This window comes from Brassica napus, chromosome A2, assembly GCF_020379485.1.
Source record: "Brassica napus cultivar Da-Ae chromosome A2, Da-Ae, whole genome shotgun sequence".
In the NCBI taxonomy this organism is placed as follows: Eukaryota; Viridiplantae; Streptophyta; class Magnoliopsida; order Brassicales; family Brassicaceae; genus Brassica; species Brassica napus.
In genome coordinates, this window is record NC_063435.1 from 5,523,549 (window position 1) to 5,535,495 (window position 11,947).

General features: G+C 34.6%; 3 protein-coding genes across 4 annotated transcripts; all 3 read right to left on the reverse strand.

The window, feature by feature from the left end:
- Positions 1 to 4,622: 4,622 nt before the first annotated feature.
- LOC106418417 (putative lipid-transfer protein DIR1) lies at positions 4,623 to 5,292 on the reverse strand. The gene is made up of 2 exons (XM_013859124.3): positions 4,906 to 5,292; positions 4,623 to 4,811 (listed from the first exon to the last, which is right to left on the reverse strand). Coding segments are annotated over exons 1-2 (303 nt in total). The 5' UTR covers positions 5,208 to 5,292; the 3' UTR covers positions 4,623 to 4,810.
- A 4,012-nt stretch (positions 5,293 to 9,304) lies between these two features.
- Positions 9,305 to 9,970, reverse strand: LOC106418424 (putative lipid-transfer protein DIR1). 2 transcript variants are annotated; one of them, XM_048751297.1, is made up of 2 exons: positions 9,609 to 9,970; positions 9,305 to 9,514 (listed from the first exon to the last, which is right to left on the reverse strand). In XM_048751297.1, the coding sequence occupies exon 1, from the start codon at positions 9,912 to 9,914 to the stop codon at positions 9,612 to 9,614; it is 303 nt and encodes a 100-aa protein (XP_048607254.1). In that variant the 5' UTR covers positions 9,915 to 9,970; the 3' UTR covers positions 9,305 to 9,514; positions 9,609 to 9,611. The 2 variants fall into 2 exon arrangements, with proteins under 2 accessions (XP_048607254.1, XP_048607245.1); XM_048751288.1 differs by having other exon boundaries at positions 9,613 to 9,966.
- A 1,173-nt stretch (positions 9,971 to 11,143) lies between these two features.
- On the reverse strand, positions 11,144 to 11,828 carry LOC125583790 (putative lipid-transfer protein DIR1). Its single transcript, XM_048751299.1, has 2 exons — positions 11,475 to 11,828; positions 11,144 to 11,377 (listed from the first exon to the last, which is right to left on the reverse strand). Exons 1-2 carry the CDS (start codon positions 11,791 to 11,793, stop codon positions 11,373 to 11,375), a joined length of 324 nt encoding a protein of 107 aa, XP_048607256.1. The 5' UTR covers positions 11,794 to 11,828; the 3' UTR covers positions 11,144 to 11,372.
- Between the last annotated feature and the right edge of the window lie 119 nt (positions 11,829 to 11,947).

Here is an 11,947-nt window from a genome sequence, read left to right on the forward strand (position 1 = left end):
AAAAAAAATCTACATACCGATCTATAATGTCTTTTGATAATATTAATGTGTTAGCTAGTGATTTTGACATAATTTTCATCATCATCACCATCACATGAGGCAATTTGCTATGTTTAAAAACGTGAAACTAAAATTGCGACGTAGAACATTTGTGGAAAAGTTGTTTTGAGGGGTGAACACTTAATCGAACGTTAAAACACTTTTTAGAACACTGATTCTGAAAATTGGTTTAGAACATAGATACATGTGTAGTCATAGTTAGAAATAGAAATGTTTTAATTACGAGATTCGATTAAAATCTTTTTATGATTTTATACTTTTATGGATTTAAACACCCCCAGTCAATAGTCAACTAGTCAATTACTAGATTTTAACATTTATATCACTGAGAAATGATTTTCTTTTTTGGGGTGTACGTGCATGTTATGAACAGATGTGACATACACAATCGATGCAACAAGAGGATTAGTTTATCTATCAGGAAGAGCCAGCCCTGAGATTGTACTAAGGATTCGTAAAGCAAAGAAACATGCAAAGTTAATCCACATGGATTATGGTCACGTTATTCCTCCTCCTTCCTACAATCCTCCTAATCCTTACGAAGCCGTACCTATCACATACAATTGCCAAAATACATGGCCACCGTCGCCGTATCAGTCGCCGATGTACCAGCCGACGGCGCCGCCGTCTCCTATGACGCAGTATATGTACTACCGCCAAGACCCAAATATCCAACAACCTCATCCTATGGCGTTTCCGTATAACTATTATCCGTACTACGTACCGGAGGTGCTTCAATCTCCACCACCGTATATACCGACGCGAGACGGCGTCACCAGCGAGCAGCAGTGTCGTATCTTGTGAAGAGGATGTCGTATTAGCGCTTAAGCATTGATTTGGTATTATTTTTTTATATATATCAAATCATGCACAAACAAATGGTTTTAATTTTAATCACATTTCTTGTTTTTTTAGTCACCTTTCTCATACTGTAATCATAAGGGGATGATATTAATAGCAGACTCTAGCAAGTTATGAGATTAATAGATTGTGTTTCAATATGTCTATAATGACTCAAATACATGATTCCAGTTGTGTGTTTAAAAAAAAAAATTATGTGCACTCGTGTCATCTTAAGTTGAATCATGTCTCCTTTAATAAAATGAAAGTTTGATACAAGAATCACGTCTCTGTGCGCTAATGTCATTAGACTCATTACCTAATGAACCTCTGAACCACGTTTCTCAAATTCCTATCACTTTGATTAATTTATATTTGAAATCATTCACCAAATTTAATAACTCCACCACTTACACAAGGATTTGGATAAGTAAACGTGACCAAGAAGGCAATAAAACAGGGTTGAGGTGAGAAAGAATTAGAAACATTCAAAGAGAAAATAGAGTAGACGTGGCTATATATGAGACAGGCGCAGCCGGTTTGTAATTGGAGTAAGGGAGTGTGGTTCCCTCAATCTACTCCTAAATTCTCCTTTATGCTGTGGGTAGCAGCTAGAAATAGGCTGCAAACCTGTGATAGAATGCAGAAATGAAATACTTTATTGGATACTTCTTGTGTATTATGTCAAGAAAAGTAGGAAACTTGTTGGCATCTCTTCTTCAAGTGTCGCTACTCGGGTAAGATGTGGAAGGAAAAAGGAGGGGTTTACTGTGTGGAATGGAATGAGATCCTAGATGTTGTCTCTCAGTCAAGATCTAATTTCACAGCCACTGAATTATTCATCATTCGGTAAACTTTCCAGGCTCTGGTGCATAGCGTATGGAGGGAGAGAAATGCTCGTAGGCATGGAGAGCAACCGAGAGAAGAAAGATTGTTGATCAAATGTGTTGACAAACTCATTCGACTGAAGCTGCTTGCAGTCAAAGGAAAGGGAAATATATACCTTGAGGAAAGTTTATGTGCTTGGTTTGGCTCAAGGTTATAAGTTGAAGTGTTGTAGGGTTTTTTGAGTTTTATTTCTTTGGTTTTTTTTATGAGATCAAAAACAGATGCACTAGATGTAATAGAAGTTTTGATTGAATAAATTTTACAATCATTCCAAAAAAAAAAAAGTAGAGAATTGAGAGTGACAAAATAATGGAAGCGGCAAGAATGTGTTTTGGTCCTAAAACTCTCCTTCGCCTTTGCAACGGTGCTCATCTTATCTTCCAACCAAACTCTCGCTATTTCTGCACAACAAAGAAAAAACGGTTAGTATCTGATCAAATACGATTTTTTTCTAATTCTTTTTATATTTTTTTCAAATTTCAGTTTTGAAATTCGAAATGAAACTATTTTAACATATTTATTTGTATATTTATTAAAATTATATATATATATTAAAATTATAAATCTCATTTTTCAAATCTAAACTCTAAAGTCTATATTAAAATATTAGAAATTGTGATAATTTAGGCAATTTTTCTAATAATTTCGAAATGGCCACTTGTACATTTGCACCACCTGTAATCACCACCTATAATTAGTGCAGTTCAAAACTAGCGACGGAGCATCCTCATTCTATCAACATCATGGTGGCTAAAATAATCACCAGGGCTAGATATTTCACAAGGGCTCTGGACTTCTGGTATTATTATTTCTTTTGTAACACAAGAGTTCTGGTATTATTCTTATTCATTTTCTCTTTGATCTTCCTCTCTCCTAACTCCAGTGAAATCTAATGATCTTAACGTATCAAGTCAATTCTAAGTGAAAGCTAGAAAGAGCGTGTGATGTAGGTTGTTTGACTCTCTTGTCTTTTATAGTCAAGTGGCTTTGAGCTTAAATGTCTGCATATTGCAAACGGACAAATGAGGGATACTTATTGTAACTATTGGTTTCTTTTTCTCGATCACTGATTGAAATTGATTGAAAATGTAAGAATATTGATTGTTATGATTGTGTATTTCTATTGATTAAAGAAGACAGCCAGTAATGATTACGAATAAAATTAGATTTAAGCACTAGAAGGAGATGGGAAGTATCTAGGTTTACTTGAATGCTTTAGTGGTTGGAAGAAAAAGTTACTTGCATTATATGTCTGTGAAAAGCTTAACAAAAAAATCAAAGGTTGGTTTGCCCAAAAAAGTTCCTTTCTCAGGAAATGAGGTGTTCTTTAAGTCAATAGCTATGACTTTTCCGGTTTATGCAGTGTCATGTTTTCGATTGAGGAAGCATCACTGCCAGAAATTCATGAGTGAAACGGCTAGATTTTAGTGGGATGAGGATGGAGATAAAAGGAAAATCCAATGGACAGCATGAGAAAAGTTGTGTATGTCAAAGGAAAATAGTGGATTGGGTTTCAGACATCGAAGATTTCAATCAAACTTTGCTGGCCAAACAAGCATGGAGGTTACATAATGAGTCAAGTAGCTTTGATAGCTCAGCTCTACAAGGTAAGGTTACTTTGCTTCAACAAGTTTTCTTGAATAGGGGAAGGGTTTCAGACTATCATATGCATGGTGGAGTATCTTATTTGGTAGGAAGTTGCTTCTCAAAGGAATGATTAAGCCAACTGATGATGGGAGATCGACTTGTGTTTGTATGATGTTTTAGCATAATTAAAAAAAAAATTATCAATTATTATCTATTAAAAAAAACAAAAAATAATTAATCATTAACCACACATTAATTTTTAATATTTTAATCAATTACTTTAATAATTTTATGTCATCAATTACAAATGCTTCGTATGTCATTCTGTTCTTTTGTCAAGTGTACTGATGGTAAGTGAACGACAAAACGTAGTCATTATTCTTTTTAAACAAGTCTTATTGAGTCCAAGATATGTCAAGAAACAGACAAATGTGGGAGACCTTAGTTGCATGCATAAGTCTCCGGCTGGTGAATGCTTTGCGTCTTAGCCAGGTTGTATAGTTATCTGTGTAAAGAAAGGTTAAAAGACTGTACTCTTGTCATGTAACATGACTTTTGTTTTGTGGACGATCTGCTTCCACGTGATGGATATCACAACACTAGAAACAGAAATAACACTGGAGAAGTTTCCCATCTATTACCAAAAGTAAGCAATGACAAGTGAACAATCTTTGTTTTTCTCAGGTTTTGAGTTTGGTTCTTGGGAAAAGCCATTAAGAATTTATGATTATAGAATTTTGTGGTTTATATGTATCAGAACAGTAAAATTTCAATGTAAATGCAGATACATTAGCTCTGACAGGTCTTTTATACTTCTCAATTACTATAAAAGACAATCCTAATGGTTAATCTTCATCAAGATTACACATAGCAAAAATTTTATTTGATTGTTTTATGTTATTGGCTTCAAATCATTGAAACTCCAAAACATACAATTTTCATAGGATTTTCACTGGTTTCTACTGTGGCGTTTAAATGTTCGCATTATGCATCATAACATAACATGACAGAGAGTTCAAGGATGACTTGTTCAGACGTTTTCTTCTTTTCTAAATTGTTTTTTTTCAGTTTTTTTTTAATTTGAATTAACCAAAGTGTCAACTGAAGTACTTCAGTCAAGCTACTAATCTGTGAACTCCAGCAATGCTGACATTTGTAAATTCCCTGGTGACCAACGGGTGGTTCACTATAGGGATAGAAGCCTGACGAGTTAGTTTTTGGATATTAAAAAAATAGAACACAATGGATTAAGCCAAAACAATACTTTGTTGTTTTCATTAACGGATAGATCACGTTCTTCTGAATAGAAAAAGTGACTCAAATTTAATTGAAAAAGTTGTTGATTTATTCGAATAGAGAACACCATAAGACATTATAACTTATAGACAAAATATGAGGCAGGCTTCCCTGTGTACACTCCAGCTCAGTTTTTCAATCTGCGTGTTAGAGCAAACGAAAAAAACGTTAAGACTTTCTCTCTTTAATCAACCAATTTATAATATTGTTAATGGTACTTTGGTATTTACTGACCATGGCAAACAGGAGGGATTGTTAACGCCACAATTGGCAAAAAGAGCCTTGAGTTTTGCATGGTCAATCCCGGACCTGGAGAGGAACGGGCAGAGACATTCAAGGTTCGCGGTTTTGGCCACTGTGCAGCAGGCGGGAGTCGGAGGTGGCGGGTAGTTTCCAGTGACCGCTGGACGACATTTCTGCAAGTCATTTGTGTTGACTTTACAGAGGGGAATGCTCTTAGCTTCTTGGATCATCATTGCTGCGGTTAAAACCATCGCAAGAACTGTGATGAGGATTCTGGCATTGTTCTTACCCATTTCTGTCTTTTTTTAACAATATCTTCACTGTCTTTTTTCTCTCTCTCTCTCTCTCAGCTATATCGTGAAAACTTAAAGATAGTGAGCTTCTTATATAGCAGTGTTAATGATAAGTGAGAGTTAGTAAAACAGTAAAGCATGTTACGGGTCTTTTACGTCAACGTACAATTTGTAAGCAAACAGACAAATGTGGGAGACCTTAGTTTCATGTATAAGTCTTTGGGTTGGTGGATGAAATAATTTTTTCCTTCACGTGACCCGATGGGTTTTGGCCTTTGTATTTTGTTCTGCCCTTGTCATCATCAAGTCATAAACATTTGTTTACAACTAAAAAAATTGTCTACTGGCATGTGACACCAGGTGAGCAGGTCCAGGTGTCTGGTTTTGTGAACGTACTCAGCTATTCTGCTTCCTCATGATTCAAGTCACAACCCCATGTTATATATTGAGGTAAAGAAAGCCCGGCTTTTTTTCTTAACAACGAAATCCCGCCTTATATAAGAAGTTGATTAACTTTAACTTTTCCCCATCGCAAAGCTTTAATGCTAACTGAAAGGTGCTAGTAACGTAATCATTAGGAGTCTTTTGGGTTTAGATGCGTGAAGAAACGCAGGAATGTGTGAAGGCTAAGTTGCATTTCATGCCCTAGTATCTGGGCTGTGAATGACAAAATGTTTATTGTAACTAGTTGCCTGACCAAATGTCAGTCTTTTGTTTTGGTTCTCTTTACTGAGTAATAAAAATAATTATGTACATATGGATTGCATAATTGCATTATTATTTTAATATATATGGATTGCATTATTGCATTATTATTTTAATATATATGGATTACATATGGATTGCATAGTTGCATTATTATTTTAATATATATGGATTGCATAATTGTTTTGGTTCTCTTTAAGTTGCATTTTGTTTCTTAATAAATACTAGATGATAACCTGTGCATACCTGAGTTTTTTATATTAATGTTTGTTTATTAAATGATTTTAACATTTTGCAACATTACAATCGTTATCGATTGTAAAATGAAGAATACAAATATTGGTCTTTTAAATGGAACACCGTTGTTGAAAAGTTAACGTATTACAACTAATTTTAATTATTTTTAAAACTTTATATGTACAAAAAATTAAGTTTTACCGCTGACACAAATCACCAAAACCACCAGATAGACAACATCGATTGTAAAATGACGAAAGTGGATTATGCTTTCTGCTTTCGATTTGTTTACTAATGACTCTCCATTAGTTATCATCTAATATTAAGATATCAATAATTTTTCAAAGCAAATTTTGAAGTTAACATATTTTTATATTTTTATATTTTATATAGTATATAATTTAATTTAAATGATATTAATAATATATATATATAATATGAATACTTACTAATGAGACTTTATATTCATACGATTTATGATTATTTGTATCTTGCTTGAACAAAAAAAAATTAAACCATTGATCACAAAATTTTCAATGTGAGACTTTTCAATTTTTAGTAATTTATAGTCATTTCAAAAATTCAAAATATAACATATAAAAATCTAAAGTTTTTATTTATTTATTATATGCTTCATTTGATTGTTTATTTCTTTTAATAATATTAAATTAAACAAAAAAAGAGGATACAAAATTGATATCAAATATGTATTATTCATACATTGTCATATATATGTTTATCATATTAGTTAATTCCGTAATTTTTATTTAAGAAAAACATTGAGAATATTTTTTTGTACACTACTAATCAATTTAATAGTTAATTTAATAAAAAGTATCAATTTGATAGTTAGTTTAATAAAAAGTAGAATATTCATTTATATGAACCAGCTTATTTTTCTAAGGATTCTATGAATCATCATCGTGATGACACGTGGTTACGAAAACATGTTGTAATGTTTCAGGATTAATATACAGGGGATGGATTGCATAATTTTTTTTTTTGAGAAAAAATGGATTGCATAATTGCATTATTATTTTAATATTCTTCTGACTATCGTTTTATACGTACTTGGAACAAAAATGGCTTACATGTTAAACTTTATTTGATCTCGTGTTTCATTTAGAGGACTATTCTTGTAAATTGTAATCGTTTTGTGTGTCTCTAGTTCGGGTAAATTTGAAATTAATGGTGTTCATCGAGGATGATAAAGAGGAAAACTTTGTTCCTCAATTAGCCACCAATTACTATTTCGAAGATGACGACAAGGAACATGTGTCATTCTCGTGTCTGCCAATTTAATGGAGTGATAAGGAGAAAGTAGACGGAAGTGTAGCTGGTTTGTACTTGAGAGGAACTTCTGATGATGGTCTTTTTGCCTCTGCATAACAGCTGGTTAAGGCTTGGAGGTTCGACCTTTTCAACTTCATACCGGAGATCTGTTCTCACAAAGGACAATGTCTGGATTAAGCTTGAGAAACAAGGAAAAGGTATGCGGAGTTGCTAAAATCATCTCCAACTCACCTCTATAATAGAAATTTCTAAAATAGAAAAAAAAAGAGTAGAGACTGAGATTTTGCTCACTCTGTAATAGATGAATGATACATTTACTTTTACTTATATAAATAAAAGAATGTTTTTTTCCTCTATTGTAGTGGAAAACATTGGACCAAAATTTCATAAAAAATAGACGTAGGTTAGAGATGTTCTAAGAATTGTTCTGGTGAAATAAAGACTCTTAATGTTTTTTTATACAGATGCTCTTAGAGCACCATTATCCCTATAACCCCATTTGGGGTTTTAATGAATATTTTATAATTAAATGTAATCAAAAACCTTGTTTAAGAAACATCTTGATTCATACCCTCCAATGGTAGTTTCTTATTTAGAGGTTCTTAAAAATTGTTGTTTTTTGTTGTTCAAACAAACAAGACCAAACAATGCAGTATCAAGCAAAGCATTCAAGACTAAACAATGCAGCGATTCCATTTCACAAAAAAACCCCATTTTACAAGTAAGCAAAGACACATGAGTGGTGGAAACAAAAATAAAGTTACAACATCATCCAAAACGGTTGAAAATGTTTCCAAATTCTCCTGATAGTGTGACAACAAAAAAGAACACTACAACACCATCCAAAACGCAGCCACAAAAGGGGAACAAGATCACTGTGGGATTCATGATTCGGAGTTGTTCATATACCTTAAACTAAACTAGATACTTTAAATATTTGTTTTTTTACCCATCAGTAGATTCAGCACGATCACATTCTCCAGGTTAGGTAACCACATCAAATTTGCTTCATTCAGTCAAAAAAAGATTGTTTGAAAGCCAAACCAAAATCAAAGAACACAACAAGCTCATGATTCATTCTACTCCAAATCAAACCTCTGTTTCAGTGGAAAATGTATGCAAATTTGAAACAGAGATAAAAAAAGGTTATCTCCATGGAAAGAGAAAAGAGTTCGCCGGCGAATCCTGCAGTAAGAAACGGTGAATTTCTTTCGCTGCTCTCGTCACGATCTCCATCTCCGATCTGAGACTCTTGTCCTTCATCGACTGGATTTTCTTCGAATCGTCGTGGGCGCGACGGTAGCAGGCGACAAGATACGGGAAAGGAGGTTCGGCGGAGGAGAATTCGCCGGAGAGACGGTCGTTAAGTACTCTCTCTCCATCAAATCGCGGGAGAGTAAGAGGTCTTTGGCTTCGCTGAGAATCTCGGGTGAAATGGTGGATTCCGTTAGGGTTACGTAGAGTAATTTGGGGAGGATTATGTCCTTGATTTCTGTCGGCGATCTTTGAGAGAATAGCTAGAGAAGAAGACGATGAGGAGATCACGAGAACAGACGGAGAAGACGGAGAAAGAAAGAAAAGGAAAAAAAAAAAGAAAATAATGTGGTGATGACACGTGGTTGAAAAACCACGCTTATAATCGGTCTCCAAAATGCCCCATTAAGGATCGATAATATGTCTTTTCTTTTGTTTTGATTTAATTAAATCACCAATTATAGTTAAGGACCCCATTAAGGATCAGCGTTAAAGATGGTCTTAATATATTAAAAGGATTCATGGGCGTTATATTAGATTAATCCAAAGCAGGGAAGAGACAGGACGAGTTAGTTTTTGGATATCCAAGAAAGTAGAACGCAATGGAATAAAAGCCAAAAGCAGTACTTTATTGTTTTCATTAATGTGTAGAACACGGTTCTTGTAGATAGAAAAGGTGACTTAAAAATAACTTCAAAATTTGTTGATTTTATTTGAATAGAACAACATAAGAAATTATAACTTAGAGACTTAATATTCAGATGGTGGCAAAGTACGCAGCAGGCCGGATTGTGTCCAGTTCACCTCAGTTCTTCAATCTGCGTGTTAGAGAAGAACAAATGAAAAAAACGTAAGACTTTCTCTCTTTAATCAACCAGTTTCTAATATTGTTAATGGTACTTTGATTTTTACCGACTATGGCAAGCATGAGGGATTGTTAACGCCACAATTGGCTAAAAGAGCCTTGAGTTTTGATGGGTCAATCCCGGACCTGGAGAGGAACGGGCAGAGACATTCAAGATTCGCGGTTTTGGCCACTGTGCAGCAGGCGGGAGTCGGAGGTGGAGGGTAGTTTCCAGTGACAGCTGGACGACATTTCTGCAAGTCATTTGTGTCGACGTTACATAGGGGAATGCTCTTAGTTTCTTGGATCATTATCGCTGCGGTTAAAACCAGCGCAAGAACTGTGATGAGGATTCTTGTATTGTTCATACCCATTTCTGTCTTTTTAAAATCTTCACTCTCTCTCAACTCTTTGGTGAAAAGTTAAATCTATTTAGCTTCTTATATAGCAATGCAAATGCTAAGTGAAAGTAGTAGATAATGGCACGGGTCTTTTACGTTGAAAATTCGTAAGCAAACGGACAAATGTGGCTACCTTAGTCATAGGCGGCTTAGGTGGAGAGACAATCGGTGAGACTGCCCCCAGTTCATGCAGATATCTCCATATAATAAGATTTAAGGGTCCATTACAAATTTGTACAATTTTAACTATCTTAAAACGGTCTAAAAAATTCACAAATATATACTTTTTCTTCTTTAAATTTACAAAAATATATTTTTAAATTTAATATAAATATAAATATAGGGTATGCGTAATTGTTTTTTGCCTTAGAAGTTAGAATCATTAGCTATGGAGTGCACGAAGACCTTTCAGTTCTCTGATATAGTGTTTGCGACAGATTTTTCTTAATTGGTGAAGATGGTGTCGACACCGGAGGACTAGCCAGCTTTCTCTACACACATGGAAGAATTCAAACGCAGTAAGTGTTTCTTCCCTGATTTCCAGATCAAATATATTTCACAAGCACAAAACATCTTAGCGGACAGACTTACACGTGGTGCGAGAAGTTCTCCTACAGCTATACTTTATGTCGATTCCATACCATCGGCTTGGGTTTCTGAACCGGCTGGCGTAGTTATTTAGTTTAGCAGTTGTTGTAAAAAAAAAAAAAGTTAGAACCATTAAAATGTTGAGCCGACCCTGACCTTGGTTTCATGCATAAAGTCTCCGGGTTGGTAGATCAGAACTTTCTCCTTTACGTGGTTCAATAGGTATTGGTCTTCTTATTTTGTTTGGCCCTTGTCATTGTCAAGTCATATATGTTTGCTTTAAACCAAAGCAAAAAGAAATGTCATAGATTTTTTTGTAAATGATCAAAAGATTGTCATGTCTTCTTGTCATGTAACACCAGGTCTCTAGTTTGTGAACGTACTATTTGATTTCTCGTGATCCATGTCACAAGACTCACAACACCAGAAATAAATTACTTAACAAAAAAAAAACCAGAAATAAAGGTAAGTAAAGCATGTGCACACTATCCACTGCTACTGGAGACAGGTTGTCTATCTTCATCAGTCTTCTATGATTTATAGTCGAGAAAAGTAAAGATGAGTATTCGACAAAAAAAAGAAGTAATGATGAGTTAGTTTTTCGGATTATCAAGAAATAAACAGCTTTATGCTTTACCGTTTTCCTGAATATATAGCACATGGTCTTCCTCTATAAACAACACAAGGTATATCGAACATCATTACAATTCTTTGATTTATTTGGATTAGAACAATAAAAACATCGTAAATTCAGTACATCAGATATTCAGATCAGATGCAGGACAACACCCAACAAACACTTGCAATTGCAGCACCATAGAGACATGTCTCAAGCTCCATTCTTCAAACTGCGCGAAGCCAAAACTTTAGACACTTTAATTTTAAAATCCTGATAAATTTATCAATCACATGAGAAATACAATTAATATATTCTTTTCGTTTTACCTCGGCAACTAGGAGGGATTGCTATAACGCCACATTTGGCTACAAGAGCTGCAACGTTAGATGGATCAATCCCTAAAATTGGGAGATAAAACTTGAATCTGCAGAAGCATTCCAAATTAGCGGATCGGACCACTACGCAGCACTCGCTGACTGGAGGCGGGGGGTTGACTCCAGTGACGGCTGGACGACATTTCTGCATATCGTTTATGTCGATTTGGCAAATGGTAAGGCTTGTAACTTCTTTCACCATTATTGCAGCGGTTAAAACCATTGCAATAACTGTAGATTGCGTAAGGATATTGGTAATGTTCTTCCCCATTTTCTACTTATGGAAACCATTCATATATTCTACTATATATGAGCTTGTTATTATATAGCAAAGCTTTAATGCTAACTGAAAGGTGCTAGTAACGTAAGATATGTAATCATTAGGAGTTTTTGGGTTTAGAAGCGTGAAGAAACGGACGAATGTG